This window comes from Amblyomma mixtum, chromosome 2, assembly GCF_055824585.1.
Source record: "Amblyomma mixtum isolate Tamu chromosome 2, ASM5582458v1, whole genome shotgun sequence".
Classification (NCBI taxonomy): Eukaryota; Metazoa; Arthropoda; class Arachnida; order Ixodida; family Ixodidae; genus Amblyomma; species Amblyomma mixtum.
In genome coordinates this window covers 284,224,048-284,243,411 of record NC_143013.1, presented here as the reverse complement: position 1 = coordinate 284,243,411, position 19,364 = coordinate 284,224,048, and the positions used below count along the sequence as shown (strand labels likewise).

The 19,364-nt window shown below is 49.6% G+C and overlaps 1 protein-coding gene across 3 annotated transcripts in view; it reads left to right on the top strand.

The window, feature by feature from the left end:
• The first annotated feature begins 13,699 nt into the window (after positions 1-13,699).
• Positions 13,700-19,364, top strand: part of LOC149364301 (uncharacterized) — a 91,739-nt gene continuing 86,074 nt past the window's right edge. For all 3 annotated transcript variants that reach the window (XR_016289172.1, XR_016289171.1, XM_089574261.1), the window contains exons 1-2: positions 13,700-14,521; positions 15,491-15,538. Coding sequence is in view for 1 of the 3 variants with exons in the window: in XM_089574261.1 (XP_089430387.1) it covers positions 14,387-14,521; positions 15,491-15,538 (183 nt within the window). In the remaining 2 variants the exon portion in view is untranslated. The remainder of the gene's footprint in view (positions 14,522-15,490; positions 15,539-19,364) is intronic.

Sequence of the window (19,364 nt, the reverse complement as noted above, 5' to 3'; positions counted from 1 at the left end):
AGTAATGACGGTACCTTGATAACGCGTGTCTCCCTTAGACAGCATTAACTTGTATATAACAATATCGATGTATCAACGATAACTTAACTTCTGGATAATGAGTCCGAGTTCCTTTTTAACCAGCGTGTCTCCATTCTCGCTGACGCGAGAAGTTTGTGCTGACCCACGTGTGCGAGTTATTTTATCCTTTAAGAATCTAAAACTTTATTTCGCCTTTGGAATCCCGTTCTCCCTCGGAGGACTTGCTGCCTTAAACAATGCGCAAGCATGTTCCTTTTAGCACAGGTACAGAGTCGATCCCACGTGTCTAGAGCGCTCGAGCGGTGTGCTGGGGAGCAAATGAAGTTAAATCTTATCGCAGCTGCCTTGCTGGGGGTAAGGCTCTGGCGCCTGTGTGGTGCACATGCCTATTAGGCTTCTCCCCAGCGCAAGTATTATCGGTGAAAGTCAGTGCCTTCATTAAAATTTCACTTTATTTCCACCGGACGGCACCGCTCGAGCTCTCTAGACAAGTGTGATCGATTGTGTGCAGCATTGGTCAGAAGCCTTAAAGCCACAGCTTTCAGCTGCAGCGAAATGAATGTACCCAGAATGCTCCTTGTAATGGATCATTCAAAACACACGTCAAGCAGGAAGCTTCTCTACATGAAGAAGAAACCTTCTGTTAGCATTTCAAGGTCATTCGGTCTTCAATAGCGCCGTAATGGCTCTGTTATGGGGCTGAAGCGAAAAGCCTTTGGCCTTAAGACTTTCGACCAAGAGTGTACATTTTCTCTTTAATCACGGAACGACAAGAAATCTCGTGACACAACTTTACGCATTCTCATCGCCCTAAAAAAATTCACGAGTATCATACAGTGTGATTCAGCAAACTTGCATCAGCATTATTGGTCTATCTAATAGAGGCTAATAATGCATTAACATTATTAGCCTCTATTCTCCGGAGGGTGCTTCCGGAGGATAGTAGCTTCACACTTACTCAAACAGACCACGGACGGTAGAGTTGGGACACAGGTCTCTTACTAAGTCCCATTTAGGCCAGTTTGTAATCACTGTGCTAAACACAATTCCTAATTAGCGTGACGGGAAAACGTGCTAGTTGCTTGCCTCGAGATCATGGGCTTCTGAAATAAATGGAAAAGTCGGGATATGACACAGATGGCGAGAAAACAGTCGATCGATCCCCCCCGTAGCTTTTGTGGAAATTTTTTGCCACACCCACCCAAACTTCCTTTCGGAGGCGCATCAACCACCTCTAGCAGGTTGGCGAAAAATACTCGGCTGCTGAACTATGACAATCCACATATTCTTAAGCCGCGTAATCTAGTCACGATGTTTTTTTATTATTTCGCGCGAATGTTTAATGTCAGTAGAATGGAGAGCTGGGCGAGTCGGTACATGATTGCAGAAAGAAAACCAGCGCAAAGGAAGGAGAGACAGAACAGGAACACAGGACGACGTTGGACTAGCGACTGGTTTTATTTCAGAAACGGTCACATTTATACCCTTCAATATCAAAATCACACATGCGCGCATATGAGAGTTCGCACGAATGTCAGTCGTCATTTCGCCTCCATGAGCTGCTGGGCCAAAGGTGTTTTTTTTTTTTGTAATGAAAAATACCACTGCGGCCAGATATGCGTATTCGGTGGAGTTCGCAGTTTAGAAATGCCTTGCGTGCGCTAAGTGACAGAAATTGATTTTAGCATCGATAACTGCTTTTTGAATTTCGCAGGGCAACCCACTTACGGCATATCCTCATGTAAGTAAAACAATGCAGCCACGTAGTACGTGGTGCGATTCCTATTGAGCGTTCTATCACAGCAGAGCCGGGAGCCAGCTGCTGCAGTGCACGTCTAGGCTGTGTCCGCTATGCTTAATCTTTATATATATTGTGTGTGTGTGTGTGTGTGTGTGTGTGTGTGTGTGTGTGTGTGTGTGTGTGTGTGTGTGTGTGTGTGTGTGTGTGTGTGTGTGTGTGTGTGTGTGTGTGTGTGTGTGTGTGTGTGTGTGTGTGTGTGTGTGTGTGTGTGTGTGTGTGTGTGTGTGTGTGTGTGTGTGTGTGTGTGTGTGTGTGTCGAGCGCACCTTTGCGCAGTGCAAAAACGGCAGACACAAACCTGAGACTGAAGAATTAATTTGATTGCTTTTGAGTTAATTCATTTGAATTAATTAATTTGAATTAATTAATTTGAATTAATTTGATTTGAGTCACGATGGCCTTGGAGCAGGCGCCATCAAATAGTCCCGTATTCGTCAATAAGGATATTATACTCTCTTAATGTAGGCACACCTTTTTGATAATACCGCTTTTAAAACCCCCATAGGTCCCGTATAAATTGAAATCTGGGAGTCTGATTGGGGCGAAGACTTGCTGGCTAGAAGGCTGTCGCGCCGCCTGTGCCGTAAACACTAACACACTAGAGAAATATCATTTGCCGGGCGCCCCCGGTAGCTGAAAGCTCAGCTCATAGGCGGCGCCACCAGCTGTTAACCGCCGCCAACGTTACCATGGCAATGTGAACCGCCGCGAAATGGCCACAGGTAGAGTGTACTCTCACTCTACCACAGGTGATCGCGTTTCCGAAGCGCAGTTTTTTAAGCATGAAATGCTTTTAGCCCCCGTTGTCGGCAGTGTGGTGACGTCACGCCGAGACCGAGATCCACTCATCCGGGCATTGAAATCCACTCATCCGGGCATTGAAATCCACTCATCCGGGCACTGAAATCGAGTCATCCGGGCAGTGAAATCGAGTCATCCGGGCACTGAAATCGAGTCATCCGGGCACTGAAATCGAGTCATCCGGGCACTGAAATCGAGTCATCCGGGCACTGAAATCGAGTCATCCGGGCACTGAATTCCAGTCATCCGGGCTCTGAAACGAGAACATCCGGGCACCGTACGAGACTTAACGAGATTTAACGAGACTCTCTAAGCCCTCCTACGCGACCGGCATGCAAGCAACGGTTGGTCTCCAAACGAGTCACAAAAAATAACTGCTGCCAGTGCCTTCTCAATGTTTATCAAGATATCAGTCGCGCTGTGCGTTTGATAATGCACGGAATTATAATTTCCGATTTCTAATAACGCCTGCAAAAAGCACATAAATGCCACGTACACTTCGTTGTCGTACGTGATCTCTTAGGGGCTTCGCGCATCGAAGCAAAGCTGCGCAGGTGCACAGGGGCCCGGGGGAGAAGCGCTGCGTTCAAAGGGCAAGGCATCGCGCCGAACGGGTGGTGGCGTTCCTCCCTTGCTTTACGGTGCGGTTCGGGTGTCCACCGAGATGGCAGAGAATTACTGCGCCATTTCCTTTCCTCAAAAAACCAAATGGCAAGGCATCGCGCTGAACGGGTGGTGGCGTTCCTCCCTTCCTGTACGGTGCGGTTCGGGTGTCCACCGAGATGACATTAGGCCCGTAAACATTTCATGCTTACTCTACTCTCGGTTACGGGAGAGGCAGAGATTTTTTTAAGCATGAAATGCTTTTAGCCCCCGTTGTCGGCAGTGTGGTGACGTCACGCCGAGACCGAGAGCCATCCGGGCACTGAAATCCACTCATCCGGGCACTGAAATCCAGTCATCCGGGCACTGAAATCCAGTCATCCGGGCACTGATTTCCAGTCATCCGGGCACTGATTTCCAGTCATCCGGGCACTGAATTCCAGTCATCCGGGCACTGAATTCCAGTCATCCTGGCTCTGAAACGAGAACATCCGGGCACCGTACGAGACTTAGCGAGATTTAACGAGACTCTGTAAGCCCTCCTACGCGACCGGCATGCAAGCGCTGGTAGGTCTCCAAACGAGTCAGTAAAAATAACTGCTGCCAGTGCCTTCTCAATGTTTATCAAGATATCAGTCGCTGTGCGTTTGATAATGCATGGAATTATAATTTCCGATTTCTAATAACGCGTGCAAAAAGCACATAAATGCCACGATACACTTCGTTGTCATACGTGATCTCTTAGGGGCTTCGCGCATCGAAGCAAAGCCGCACACGGGCCCGGAGGAGACGCGCTGCGTTCAAAGGACAAGGCATCGCGCCGAACGGGTGGTGGCGTTCCTCCCTTCCATTATGGTGTGGTTCGGGTGTCCACCGAGATGGCAGAGAATTACTGCTCCATTTCCTTTCCTCAAAAAACCTTGCGTTCAAATGGCAAGGCATCGCGCTGAACGGGTGGTGGCGTTCCTCCCTTCCTTGACGGTGCGGTTCGGGTGTCCACCGAGATGACATTAGGCCCGTAAACATTTCATGCTTACTCTACTCTCGGTTACGGGAGAGGCAGAGATTTTTTTCTTCCGACGGGTAAACCCGGAGCAGGATCTTGTGATGTTTGTGGGTTCGCGATATTTTGCAACAATTATGATCAGTAGATACCAGGTAATCGAAATTTCCGGAGCCCTTCAATACGGCTTCCCTCATAGCCTGAGTAGCTTTGGGCGTTAAACCCGAATAAACCGAAACTGATCAGTAGATAGTGTCACGGTTCAGCAATTGTTTTTACTTAAGCACCTTAGCAAAGGATCAAGAACCTAGCAGCAATGCAATGATGCAGCTATGACTGAAACGCCATGATAATATTAGTAACGCGAAAGCTTTATATGGTTATGTCGCGTCAGCAAAAAGTGTCCGCAAATCTTGTCCGCACGATTACGTCCTTCTCTGAATTTCTAGTGAGGCGAAATGCTAGATGCACGTGTACTGTGCAATGTCAGTGCACGTTAAAGAACCCCAGGAGGTCGAAATTTCCGGAGCCCTCCACTACGGCGTCCCTCATAGCCTGAGTAGCTTTGGGGCGTTAAACACCAGTAAACCAAACTACTACTTTTGTAGCGTTTCTCAACGTTAGAAATTGACATTGCATAAAAAATTCCTCATTTTTATTAAGCACGTAAATACCATAAAGGCAGACTTCCCTAAAGCGATAAAGTAAATTAGGGCTCAGTGGTTAGGGAGATCGGTTACTGAGCCGGAGTTCCCGGGTTGAAGCCCGACCGCGCGGCTGCCGCGTTTCGATGGAGGCGAAACACAAAAGGCGTCCGTGTGCTGTGCCATGTCTATGCACGTAAGATCCCCAGGTGTTCGAAGTTATTCCGGAGCCCTCCACTACGGCACCTCTTTCTCTCTTTCTTCTTTCACCCCCGGCTTTCTCCCTTCTCTTATGGCGCGGTAGGTGTCCACCGAGATTGAGACAGGGAGCGAGAGAAGAAAGGAAGAAAGAGGTGCCTTTAGCGTTTCGCCTCCACCGAAATTGATTGTAAAACATTTTATTCGCCGGGAAGAGCTTGGCAAGAGGTCGCGTTAAGTGGTCGAGAGTGCATAGCCCTCGACGACTTTGTCAGCCCACTCCACCGCCAAAACTTGCGTTCTGGGGTCAGAGCTAGCCAGCACGGTCTCCCACCGCTCGAGAGAAGGAGCTGTAACTAGATCACCCGGAGGTGGCTCTATTTTTCAGTCCCACAGGATGTGATCGTAGGTAGCACGCTGGCCACAGTGTTTGCAGTTTGGGTTGTAAAGATCTGGATAAATGTGCGCGAGGAGTGATGGGGAACGCGGCCGTCACGGAACTCGGTTAATCTACCCGCCCTGCGTTCATAGCTGTGGACGAATCACGCCACCGGAGGTGAGCGAGAGCCAATGCTCGGGAACGCCTGATAGCGCGCGCCACCGCTCCCCTCGTGCCTCTTTCTCTTCGTTCCTCCTGCCCGTCCGGTGAAGAAGAAGACGTTCTTGTAGACGCACGAGGCACGCGGCACATTCCTAGAGCGCGGGCTCGTGCCTGAAGCTGCGACGTAGAAGCGATGGAACGCCACAGTGCTCGGCCGAGATCCGTCGTTTCGAAGGACAGCGGATCCAAGCCTGAGCGGCCGCTACCCGTCTACAGGCGCGAGCAGTCTCACGGCGACAGCACGACCTCGACCCTCGATAAGTTTCAGCGCTGCTACTACAGCTCCAGCAGCGACGAAGGCGAGTGCAGCGACGAAGGCGAGTGCAGCGATGACGACGACTTCGACGGAAGTGACCCCTTCGAGGCGTACAATGGAGGCATACCAGGCGCCTATGAGAAGTTCGGTCCGACACCTCATACGTATTGGCGGCGACCATTCCGAGACGAGTGGCATCCATCCTTCGGTCCCACCTGGTCGCCGAACCTGGAATCAGTGCAGCCATGGGAAACTCGCGGTGGCCCACAGCGGAGGCTACAGGAGCAGCAGCCATTCACTTTCGAGCAGGGAGGTCGCTACACGAAGGACTACGCTGATCAGTCGCCGTGCAGTCAGACTGGATTGCAGCACACTGGCGGTAAATCGTACAACCGACGCGTGCTTTTGCAAGGACCGAATGATTCCTCCACGAATTCACAGGATCGGCGCCGCTGGCGTTCGTGCGAACGCATCAAACGCAGCGAACGCTCCATCACTGCGCCGCACGTGTACGAGTATAAGCATGGTCTGTACAGTCCCTCGGAGAGTTCTCAGGAGCGGCAACGCCGCCGATGGTACCAGCGACGCGAAGGCTACACCACTCCACGGCACGTCGAACGGGCGGGATCATCGGGAAATGAGAGAGACAGCGGGAGACGCAGAAAACGCTGGACGCCCGACTTGCCGAGACGCGAAGCTGCATATCATGAGCCTCGCAACTCGCTGCACCGTACACACCGAACAGCAATCGAAGCCAGCCCTCAGCGTTGCAGTGAACGCGGGTCAAGACGGCGCAGTCGATCAGGGACCAGACGACGCACTGAACCGTCTATCAGACGCAGTGACTCCGCGTCTAAATGGCGCATTGAATCCAGTGCCAGACCACACAATGCATCCGGATCCAGGCTACGCATATCTACGGATTTTGCAAAGCGCGAAAGGCGAGTCGTATATGCATCAGCTGCTTGCGAAGCTGTCAGGCAAGTCAGATCGAGAACTGAGACTCAGGTTCATGCTGGTTCCAGTAGCTGTGCGCACCGGCAGGAGCACGGAAGTTCAGAGACTACAGAACGTTATGCATCCGCTCAGTTAAAAATACGGGGCCAATGCCACCGCACGCTTACTCCAGTCAGGGACGAGCGCTCAGCCCGGGGGCTGAATAGGGACTTGTTCCGTGACGCTACTTCAAAGCAAGTCTCAGAGAGGAAACAAAAGAAGCATGTCCGGTCCCATAAGAAGAGGAAAGAACCAATCGCCCTTTCCCATACGTCTTCACGGCGTTTACCCTCGGTGGTCACCAGAAGAGATGAACGCGTGACCTCAGATCTTCAGGTAACACAAGTAGAAGTTAAAGTCCAATCTGAGCTCACCTGTGGCGGAACGCAAATCTTGGAACACGCCAGCCCCTCCAGCGAGAACCGACTTCAAGAGTACTCACTCGGTTCTGGTGCTCTTGGTACATTGGCTGCCAGCCCCGATAAGAACCATTTGTTCCATGGGCGAACCCCACCCCAACTTTCTCAGGAAGCGCGCACTCCTCCAATAAGGCGGCCAGAGACTGCCGTCTGCATGGAGGTTGGGTACGCTGGGAATAACCTTGTCCCGGAGAATATCGGATTCTGCCACAGTGGTGCTCTTGTCCAGCCCTCCTCCTATGAACATGACGCTTGTGTAGAGGTGCAGCATGCTTCTGAAGACGGTGGACACAAACTAATGGTCCCTAGCTTATCTGTCGATAATGAGAAGCGAAGCGGAACGAAAGATGAGGCCATCGGGGCCATTGCTGATGCAGACGCTCAACGGAGCAGTAATTCGGGACGAGAGGTCCCTTTTCTAGACCCACTGGCCACAATCACTGTACCAGCAACAGACGTAAAAGCTGTGGTTAGTGATTGGCTGGAGTCTTCCTTTCCTGCTGAAGACACTATGAGCAACATTCAAGTAGATCACGAACGACAAAGCCCAAATGCCTCCGACCGCTTCGCAGAGACAACTGAGGAGCCATGCAATTCTGCTGATGCTGCTCCCACCACGGAATTAAGCTTCTCGGAGCGAGATACCGTGTCTGTGGCGCCCCAAGATGCTCCCACCGCGGAAGGGAGTTTTTTTCAGCCTGAGACCACGCCTATGGCATCCGCAGATGCTCCTACCACGGAATCGAATTTCTGGGAACAAGAGACCGTGTCTATGGCATCCACAGCTTCTGGAGACGATGATGACGTGATCGTTGTGTTCGAGTGCATCCGTGTTCGACCCATAGTCATAGAGTAGCATAACCATGACATAACGCCCTAGTAATGCAGTGCCGCATATGTGCCCGTTTTTTGACTGCTGAAAATGCAGTCAGCGAGCGGTTACTAACGTGGGACTAGTGCCAATCGCCGGACCGTTCGCACTCGCCCATAGACGGTATACTGTAGGTGCGAGCTGTGCTCAGAGCTCTGCTCACCGTATTCCTCACAGATCGCGTCAAGAGGCGGGTCCTTTATGCTCAGTGGGCACTTGGCAGTGACATGTAGATAGCAAACGGTGAGAATGTGCGTAAAACCGCCTGCGCCGCTGCTCAACGAACGAGCGTTTGGTGAAAGCCATCACCCACTCTATAGCTTAGTGCGACTATTTTTCTTGCGTGCATTTTTCTGTATTTTTTATTGCCAAATTCTTTTGTATTGGCAATACAGCAATTTCGGTGAAATGCTTCGATTTTGACACCGGAACGCAGTAAATATTCTATGGTGGTTCTGCTCTCGTATATCTCCTTTCAGTAAAGCCGGCTCAGGTTTTTGAAGGGCTGAAGCGAATGGCACTATGGCGATACTGTCGTGCGTGTTATGCGATGGCTGAACCGCTGCCGGCTATAAACAGCAGGAAACGTTGTCATTTATGGAACGTTATCGTCTGACTGGAATTTCTGCGGCTAGCTTTTACGCTGAGAACTAAGTATAACGCAGGCGCTTAAAATTTTAATGTACATATAAAGCGTCCACCTGGCGTCCATGCGCAACAGGTTTAACATTTGATGTCGGCTCGCACGATTCAGTTGTGTATAATCTAATATAATAACACAGAGTAGCGAACGCAATGACCCCTCGAACGCTCCGCTGGGGCCTTCCTAAAAGCATCATTGCGCATTTCAGCGAGCGTCCTCCGTCCGGTTAGTCCCGTGCACTGCTACTGCAAATGTAGCCGCGGCTGGTGCATTGTCAGAGCGAAAAAAAAAAATTAGATCTAAGCTCACCGGCTCCGCGCATTAATGAGCGAAAGCTGATTGGCATTAGTGGCTGAGCTCTGGAGTGGCAGGCCCATTTTAACGTTTCGCAGGCGACTGACCGGTTGGACGCCTCACAGGCCCGTTCTGACGTCTACGCGCTCACGAGCATACTCGGCCTTTTTCCGCTGGCGGCAGTGCTGCCAACCCTAGGTATTTTTTCTAGATCTAGGGAATAGGGGATATTCAAAATTTCGCAAGTGCGCTATCCCGCATAACAATGTTGCCCCCAAGAAGATGGCGGACCATGCTTTTCCAGCTGAAACAAAGCAAGAAAGACTGGTTTTTTGTTTGATTCTTCCAAAATACGTTTCTTACATTCTATCCACACCTTTAGCGCCTGTCCTGAAGCCCATGTAGTTCCTTTATAGCGAAGTCGGCCATCTTGTTAGGGGCAACATTGTTATGCGAGAAAGCGCACTTGCGGAATTTTGAATATCCCCTATATGGGCGTCGTTTAGGGGAAAACGGATTTCTTGTATAATCTAGGGAAATTTCATTTGCTTGGAGAAATTTTTTTTCGCCCTCAAATTGTGAAGGCAGTACAAGCTTTTCGTTTTTTTTTCTCTCTAACTGACGGAGGCCCGCACAACACCGCCGCGCGCTCGAGTAAAGACTGTTTCACATGCAGGTGAAAACTCTCTTGTTGCTGCAGCGCTAAAGCTGTTAGAGCCATCGCGGCGGCTCCAGCAGTCAGAGCGGCGACGTTCCAACAAGTTACAAATTTTCGCAGCGCTGCGCTGCTCAATTTTCAATCGCGTGCATGCATGTGAACCAGCCTTTACACGGACGTAGTCGGACGTGTATGGTCCCTGACGTGGCCAGTGGCACACGTTGATGGGATCTCGCGCGTCATCGTCTTTCCTCAGCACGCGCGCCCCTTCCTCACGCTGTATTTGGAGCTCGCTGCACGACGTGAAGTTCCTATTTAGTAAGCGTATCTGCATGTTTGTTTTGATAACTAGGAAAGAACAAGGGCGCCATTTTTTTTTTTTTTTGTATAAAGGAGCGCCGTGTTGGAAATCTGAGCTAGTCTAACTAAGGGAACAATTCCCAGTTCACCCTGGCTGCTGACCCTAACGACGCGGCTTCGATCCCGGCCTTGGCGGTCGAATTTCGATGGAGGCGAAATTCTAGAGGCCCGTGTACTGTGCTATGTTAGTGCCCATTAAAGAACCCCAAGTGGTCGAAATTTCCGGAGCCCTCCACTATTTCATCCCTCATAGCCTGGGTCGCTTTGGGACGTTAGACCCTTCAAAATGATAAACCATAATTTCCAGTTCCACCACGACGAACAAAGTGAGTTGAGGTCACAAGAGGCATACAAAAGCCAATCACTGCTTCATTGTTTTAATTGACCCAAACTGTTACGTCAGCCGCCCTCTAGAGCAATCGCAGCAAATGAACAAGGAGCTTTTATATCGCAGTTTCCGTACACTCCTCAAGCGGCCTCCAGGAATTTTGTGCATGGTATCCTTAGGCTGAAGTCTAAACCGACACAACATGAGGGAAAAAAATTCATTTATTCCACATGCCGATGCATGTTTACTAATATCTTGCGTACAGTGAAAAAAAAAAGACATGATATAGAGCCTTTAATTTGTAATTGCCAAAGAGCGCTACGATTTATCTTGTAGCTTCATTTAAAAGTTCTTCATTTTACATCCTTCATTTCAAATATATAGCTAATTTGCTTACCAACGTTTGCCAACGTCTGGTAATAGGGTAGCTGCATGATAACACTTGCTACCACGCATAGATATACAATTTTACAATATACAACTGAACACTATTTTTGTATCTAGGGAAATCTAGGGAATTTTTGGTTGCAAATTTGGAGAGAAGCGGCTCTGGAGGTTGGCAGCACTGGCTGTTGGTCTTTGGCTCGTTCGCGTCCCCGGCATACCACGAATTCCAAGACCCGCTTGCACGAAGCAAATAGTCTGGTTCTCGGTGCAGTCTAAATTCTCTGAAATAAAAACTGGTATGGCGCAAGGAACGGGGACACAGAAGGCACACAAAACACAGGACTGACGCCACTGTGTGCCTTCTGTGTCCCCGTTCCTTGCGCCATACCAGTTTTTATTTCATCATGAACCAACTCGCCCAAACTAGAGTTTTACTTGACTAAATTCTCTGTTGGTTTTGGAGAAAGGAAAGGCGCATAACTGGCTTATTTTGTCGGTGGACACCTCAACCGCGCAATGACAAAAAAAAAAAGATGGGAATTCATCATCATCATAAAACTTTGTTAATAAACACAGCTTGAAAAATTGGGATGGATGGTGTTGGTGATGGTAAGTTTGGTTTATGGTTTTGGGGGGTTTAACGTCCGTAAGACGCGGGTTCAATCTCGGCCGCGGCGGTTGAATTTCGATGGAGGCGAAATTCTAGAGGCCCGTGTACTGTGCGATGTCAGTGCACATTAAAAAACCCCAGGTGGTCGAAATTTCCGGAGCCCTTCACTACGGCGTCCCTCACAGCCTGAGTCGCTTTGGAGCGTTAAACCCCATGAACCAAAGTGGCTCAGCTCGGCTATGCCAGGATATACATTAGCGAAAACGAGCGCAACGACAAGGCAAGCGGTGTGACGTCATGCCAGATGGCGCGGCGAGTGCGCGGCGTCCGCCAGCTGCGGCGGTTGCTAGGCAACTGCTCAAGGTCGGTCTCTGTGCTTCCTCGGAGCAGCGCCACAGCGAAATTGCAAGTTTGTGGCCAATGTAGCTTTTGCTACAAAACCTCGGGCTAAGGGGTTGGCGGCCTCGTTTCCAGGATTCTCGGAGTGAGCGGGCACCCAAATCAGCTCCACATGACGGGCCAGGAGTGGAATAGGCGTCTAGTATGCAAAAAGCTGGGATATGGACTCGGCCTCGTGTGAAATTTTGGATTGCAGTTTTTGGATCTGATAACACATATCCGGATTTCGTGCTGACAATTGCGAGGGCAATGGCGACTTCCTCTGCAGCTTCCGGGAAGGTGTCGTTGGGGAATGCGGGAGCACCGATGGTGGGGAGAGTGTTTGGTTTGGTTTATTGGGGTTTAACGTCCCAAGGCGACTAAGGCTATGAGAGACACCGTAGTGGAGGGCTCCGGAAATTTCGACCACCTGGGGTTCTTTAACGTGCACTGACATCGCACAGCACACGGGCCTCTAGAATTTCTCCTCCAAAGAAATTCTGGATCGAACCCGCGTCTTTCCGGTCAGCAAGCCCAGCGCCGTAACCACTGAGCCAGCGCGGCGGGGGTGGGGAGAGTGTGATCCACTGCGGGAGCGACCGCTTCGTTGCCCTTGCAGGCTGCGTCTACCCATGCGGCATCCACGGGAAGGAAAAATGTGGCTGCCGCGGCCGGGACTGAAATAGATTTGCTTGCGGGTGGAGTGCAGGACGGCACTAGAAAGCGTGAGCACGACCAGAGACGCATGCCTGATTAAGAGGGTTGTTCTCCATGATTGACTGCCCCTTTCAATCCTTCTAGGCACAGTACAGGCTCCGCTTGCTTGAAGCAAATTAAACGGTCTAGTTCCCAGTTCTGCCTTATGAGCAGTTCCGACCGCCTTGTTGGTCTAGACCCTCCACTGTATTTCAGGATGGGAAAGGCGCATCATAACTGGTTTACTTTGGTTTGGTTTATATGGTTTAACGTCCCAAAACGACTCAGGCTATGACCACCTGTGGTTCTTTAACGGAACGTAAGGCTAAGAACCACCTGGGGTTCTTTAAATTTCGACCACCTGGGGTTCTTCAACGTGCACTGACATCGCACAGTATACGGGCCTCTAGAATTTCTCCTCCAAAGAAATTCAACCGCCGCGGCCGGGATCGAACCCGCGTCTTTCGGGACAGCAGCCGAGCATCATAACCACTGAGCCACTTTGCTGGTGAACATCTCAACCGCGGTGAGAGAAAAACGCGAAAGCTAGCTGGAAACAAGCATTTGATCGGCGTTCGTTAATAATGCAAGACGGAATCTTATTCCTTTTTCTTTTGGTTTTGAGGAAAGGTGCATTCCTGGCTTACTCTCTAGGTGGACGTATGAACCGCGCCGTCAGAAAATGAAAAAGCGCGTTCCGCGTCGCCAGCTCCACATCCTAAACTGCTTCTACTAAAATGTCTTGTACAAAGCAATTTCATCCCTCGCTATAAAACGGATTGAATACGTATGTCTGTTGATATTTCAGTCGTAGAAACGTTTTAATAGTGACACCATCCAATTTGTAGATTAGCCGCCGTTCGTCTGCTCTGTTTGCTCCTCTCGGAAAGTTATAGCTGCAGTTAGTTTCGGTTTATGGGGTCACTCGTCCCAAAGCGAATCAGGATATATGACGCCGTGGTGGAGGCTTCGGATAATTTGGTTTATGGTTTATGGGGGTTTAACGTCCCAAAGCGACTCAGGCTATGAAGGACGCCGTAGGGAAGGGCTCCGGAAATAGTGAAGGGCTCCGGAAATTTCGACCACCTGGGGTTTTTTAACGCGCACTGACATCGCACAGTACACAGGCCTCTATAATCCCCCCCCCCCCCCTCGCGAAATGCTACCGCCGCGACCACAGGATCGAACCAGCGCCTTTCGGGCCAGCAGCAGCCGAGTGCCATAACCACTGAGCCAGCGCGACGGTCCAGATAATTTCTACCACCGTTTGTAATCGAAATCATTTCGAAAGCGTTTGTAATTTGCTGTTCGCGCTGGGCACCGTTGTTTTAAGCCTATTTTATTTACTAGGCCCGTAGGCTTCTTTAAATGCAAAAAAAAAACAAGAACAGACGTCTAGAAACATCGTGGCTGTACCCCTTCAAGTTTTAATGTCCTTTCGCGTGGTGCCACGGACTCAAATTTAGCATAATAAGTCTTCCACTCGCCACTTGCTGAGCTCACCGCAGCTCATTCGCCCGAGAAAAGCGCAATCTCATCCCCATTCCGCACGCATAAAAGCATGCAAGTTTTCAAAGCAAAAATGTGTTTTAGGTAACTCACCCACACCGGAAGTTCGGTCCTGTCCACGGCGCGCTCTCACCCTGCCGTTCCGCGCGTATTATTTGCGGCTAAATGAGATTAAATCTGGACGTGCAGCACCAGCTCGTGGCATTGGTAAAGTTAACGCCGTAAGCGTTTACTCGCATTTCTTGGGCGCGTGTGGCGCGGGTGTTAGTTTTAAAATGAGATAAAAACCGAGCATCCATGTCCTACTGTAATGGAGCACTGCTTGCTGGGTATTCTGCAGGCGAAAGTTGTGGAGGTATTCCGCCAGTTCCTGACGGTGAACAGCGGTACCATCGTGTTCTGTTGCGTAGTCCACATAGGTGCCTCCCACTACCTATCTCGCAAAGTAAGTGTCTTTGTGTTGCATAATGCGTTATGTCGCATGCTGTCCGTATTCAAATAACGTACTCCTCGAAGGCTGCGTGAAAATTGCCGTATGTCTCATGTTTTCATTGGCGCAGTTGCTGTGCTCATAGCTGGCGGCAACCATCCGGGGAGGACAAGGGAGGGAGGATGTGGAGGAAGGACAGGGACGGAGGATAGGGAGAGAGGACAAGGAGGGAGGACAGGGAGCGGGATCGGGATGAAGGATATGGCGGGAGGACATAGAGGGGGATATATGAAGTGAGCATAGGAAGGGGACAGGTAAGGAGGACAATGAGGTGGTTAGGGAGGGGTCATGGAAAGGGGATAGGAAGGAAGGACATGAAGTGGGATAGGGAGGGGACAGAGAGGATAGAGAGGGAAGACAGGGAGGGGGATATATGAAGTGAGCATAGGAAGGGGACAGGTAGGGAGGTCAAGGAGGGGGTTAGGGAGCGGTCATGAAGAGAGGAAATAGGAAGGAAGGACATGGAGTGTGATAGGGAAGGGAGTATAGGGAGGGGATAGGGAGGATAGGGAGGGAGGATATGTGAGCGGGCAGCTGGAGAGACATGGGAGATGCATTTGCTCTGCAGTGGGCTGGTGATAAATTCTTGACTAGATATTTTGGCATTGAAAGGCAGCCGATCGAGGCTAAACGCTGCACCCTACAACAAGCGAAAAATACATCGATAACCAGCGTTAGCCAGAAGGTGAAATTTAAAACCCTAAGTAACTACTAATGCTCCAGAAAGGCCGTTCTTAAAGTTCTCCTCCTCAGGCTGTGGCCTAGGCCTAACTTGCCGTAAAACGTTGCCTGTAAACGAGTTCCCAGCATCTCATTATGCATTGAACTGGTGCATTTCTGTTCTGTCTCACTTTGAGCCCTGCCATGTTGTACTGTAAACATGACAGCTGTCTTCTCATGCAACTGATAATTGCTCCATCTCAGGTTCGCGTGGAAAATGCCAAAGACGCCGCGGAAGCTGAAGCCGTGCGTGTAAGTAAATTCGGTCAGCCTCTAATGCTACTGGGCAGCGGCTACACTGGTTCCGTCTCAAAGTCCTGGCGTGGAATTATCCCGTGCAATTCCTTCCAAGTACATCCGTATGAAGTTTCTAGACGCCTTATGAACAAGGCGACGCGCTCACATAGCATAACCTCTCAGGCGGCCATAACAGCTGTCTCTGCCTCAGCAAACACAAATTTTCTCTCGAACACTGACGTCACAAGTCTCGATGCTACCACGACCGTGATAAAAAAAATCGAATGCTTTCCTTTCTCTTTGCTGTCTTCCAGTTATGACGGTCACTGTAGATGTGTTCCATCTCTCAGTGAGCACATAAGACCAGGGCCTGTATTTTGCAGCGATTATTTTTCTCATGTATTATTTTGCCTCCGTGGCATCATTAAGTACACCCTTGACCTTGGAGGTAGCTACGTATATTGCTGTTGGCTATCACCCTGTTATGGGCTGCAGTTAGTTGGGACCGCCGCATCCCGCGAAGGCTAAGGAGAGGCTGGGTTACGTAACGAGAGAGGTGATTATGACAATGAAGGAGATGCGATGATGATGGCGGCCCTGATTTCACTTTCGGTAGCTACCCTTTCTACAGGAATAAATAATCGAGTCAGAAAATTAATCGTTACAAGCTATGGCCTATAACTTGGTAAAAAGAAGTCTGTGCCTCAGCTCGCGCCATTATTTCTGCGTTTACAGAATATCATATTTCACCAGCTCTCCATCTTCTACGTACTCCTGGCTGCAGTGAAGGTGAGGACAAGTTTTTATGACTAGCATACGCGCATTGGCTGTGTGCAACCTTCGTACCACCTGTGCGCTGAGCTGATGGTAGTTACGGGCGTATGTGCGATGGTGGAGATTAATAGCCCTCAGCACTTGACATTGCAGAAAGCTCGTCTCAGGCCTGTGGGTACCGATGTTGAGGCTTGTCGCAATACTCATCTCAGCAGACTTACAAGTCAAGTTTTCGATACAGGTCCCAGACAGGTCTCGCCCGGTACTGCATCCTGTACGCGCTTCTGAAGGTATGGCGAGACCTATGATAAGACTGCATGCTCATTTGCAGACCTTAAACGGCCCACACGTACCCATAGCCTCCATCGCTCATATCTTTTATGCTGGTTAGGGGAGTAGTAGGTTTTTCTACTTACACCCTGGTTCAGGAATGGTACAATGCATATTGAATTTCAGATCTTGGATTCTATGACGATGATTCGATGCAGGAGCCAGTTACTAGCAATTTGGAGGGGTGTCCAGGCATAGTTTTTTTTTTCATTTCCGTGCCCGCTACACTCTGAGCGTCCATAAAAGATAGAAAGCTGGAAACTGGGAACCTGGGAAACTGAGATTGCCGCCAGACGGCGAGTCTTCGTGAGCCAACCACCGCAGTTATCGTTTCCTTTAGTATCTTTTCCCTTCCGACGTCAAAATCACTGCAAGATGTGTCCATTGGAAGTGACGACGAACGCTCTCCACCAGTCAAATCTCAGTAGATGAGTGCTTACTCACCATCTCGGCCAGGTTGTGCTGTCCCTTAGACGCTGTACATCTTAAACTAAACAGTACAGGAGCGCCATCTCAAAAATCTGTACCCAGTACTTCTGTAGCATTTCTTTCTGCTGGTTTCGCCTGCGCAAATGTCATCCCGGATATGTACGAGCACCCAAGGCAAAAATTTTCGTATCCTTTGTTCCTTGTGCCTTCTCAATCTATTAGAATGCCAGAATATCCACGCGCAGTCTGACCGACCGTATCTACCGGCGATTTTATACGTAAGAGCTGTTGCATGAAGTGTGAACAAACTTGCTTGCGAACGAAAAAAATAGCCTTACTAGAGCCTTCTCTTTCAGCACCATGTTTCTCAAGCAATGCAGACAGAAGTTTGATTCCAACCTCAATGCCACATACTCACAAGATCAATACCACTGAAGATTTTTAAGATTGCGAGGCGGTTCACTTTGAGAGGTGCAAAAGACATGCTTATCTTTGGACGACGCGGATGACCGTGATGTACAATCATTTGTTTAGCGCTCACTGCTGGTGTAACGGTCTGAAAGAACTTCGCCGAAATTCACTTCATGCACGGCCGCAAATACCTAGACACGCATCTTTCGTAAAAAGACTTTTGCATCACACCAGTGCGTTGTCTTGCTCTGCACGTTCTGCGTATGTTAAACGCTGCTCTCAGGTGTCAGTACACATTTTCACAATTCTGACGTTATCCGGCTGCTGCTGTTGATAATGGTATCGATTTTATTTATTTTCGAAGAACTACAGTGCATCCTTCGGCTGTTTGTTCACCTCGCAGGGGTCCATCCTGTACAACATGTATGGCTTCTACATGGAATTCAAGGACAACCCGCCCACCCAAGGCATCCTTCTCGTGCTAAACCCACTAGCTGCCCTGAAACAACCCATCGTTTTCATCGGCTTGAGGTCCCCGACGACACAAACGCGCTAGCAACCCGTATTTTTAATGATTATGTGTCAACGAGAGTAAATATGAATAATGAATGGGTGTATTGTATCACGGTGCGTTGCGCATTACTTTAGAACGATGATGATTGATAGCCTTGTTGTTACAAGCAGGGGTGCCCACTTGCAGCGTAATAAAATAATGAACCAGAGCAAGAATCGCTGACATAAATATAACCCTGCGATGCGAACATAAGAACACTATGGCACTCATGTGCTTACATCGTGGTTCACCGTACAGTTACCAATTGATAGTGGGTGGCTATCGTCAGGCGCACCTGTCACTCGCGGGTACAGCATCTTCGAATCATCATCATCAGACTGACTGCAGGACAAAGACCTTGTCTTTGTTCATATGGGAGGTTGTGACCAAGTACTACACCAGGGGGGCAAGTCCTGTTTTGGTGCGAAAGTGCGTTGTTGGTTCTGATGGCCGAGATCAAGCCGCACACCCCAGGCCTGAATATGCGATTCCATCAATACGTGGAGTTTTTTCTTTTTTTTTAAGTCGCTTTGGAGAATTGCGTGGCACCGGGATTCGAACTCCGGTCCTCCAGCACATGAGGCGGATGCTCTACCTCTACGCCATCGCTGTCCCTGTACGGCATCGCCAATGCCTTTAAGCCGTTTCATCGCTGTAAAGGTAGCGCCATTTTACATGACGTCATCGTTGCGGCCCCTGCCCGGAGTTGTGCACTGCGGACTAGCGACTACGGTACCTTTTTCATACACTAGCGCAAAAAGTATTCTAAGTTTCCCACATGCGACTCCCTTAAGATCTCCGAGCGGTTAAGCGATGCGCCACTGCCCTGCGATGGTATAGGTGCTGCCACCGGTGGGGCTTGTGCGACCCAGGTTGCTCTTCTCAAGGGACCAGTCGTTAATTTAACCGCCACCTGCTGCGGTGGTTCTTTTTGTCACAATCCGGGGTACAGGTTGTGATGATGTCACAAGGTCACATGACCTAGGTGGGCCACCTGGGTTGCTTCCACGAGGATTTTTCGCTCATGACTCCAACGACGACGCCGACGACGAGGCCAGATCCAGCTAGTCCGCAGTCAGCTGCCGCCAGCGGAGCCCTGGTCTAGGGGCCCCGACCACCCGGCTTCTGCGAATTAATCTATGCTAATTAAAAGTTTTATAGCTCTTTCTCTGTCTACAGGACGGTAGCCTTAACGCTATCGTTTTAAAGTGCCAAGAAACAACCGACAAGTGGAAGATAATAATAATAATAATAATAATAATAATAATAATAATAATAATAATAATAATAATAATAATAATAATAATAATAATAATAATAATGTTTATTGCCACTTTGTAGATG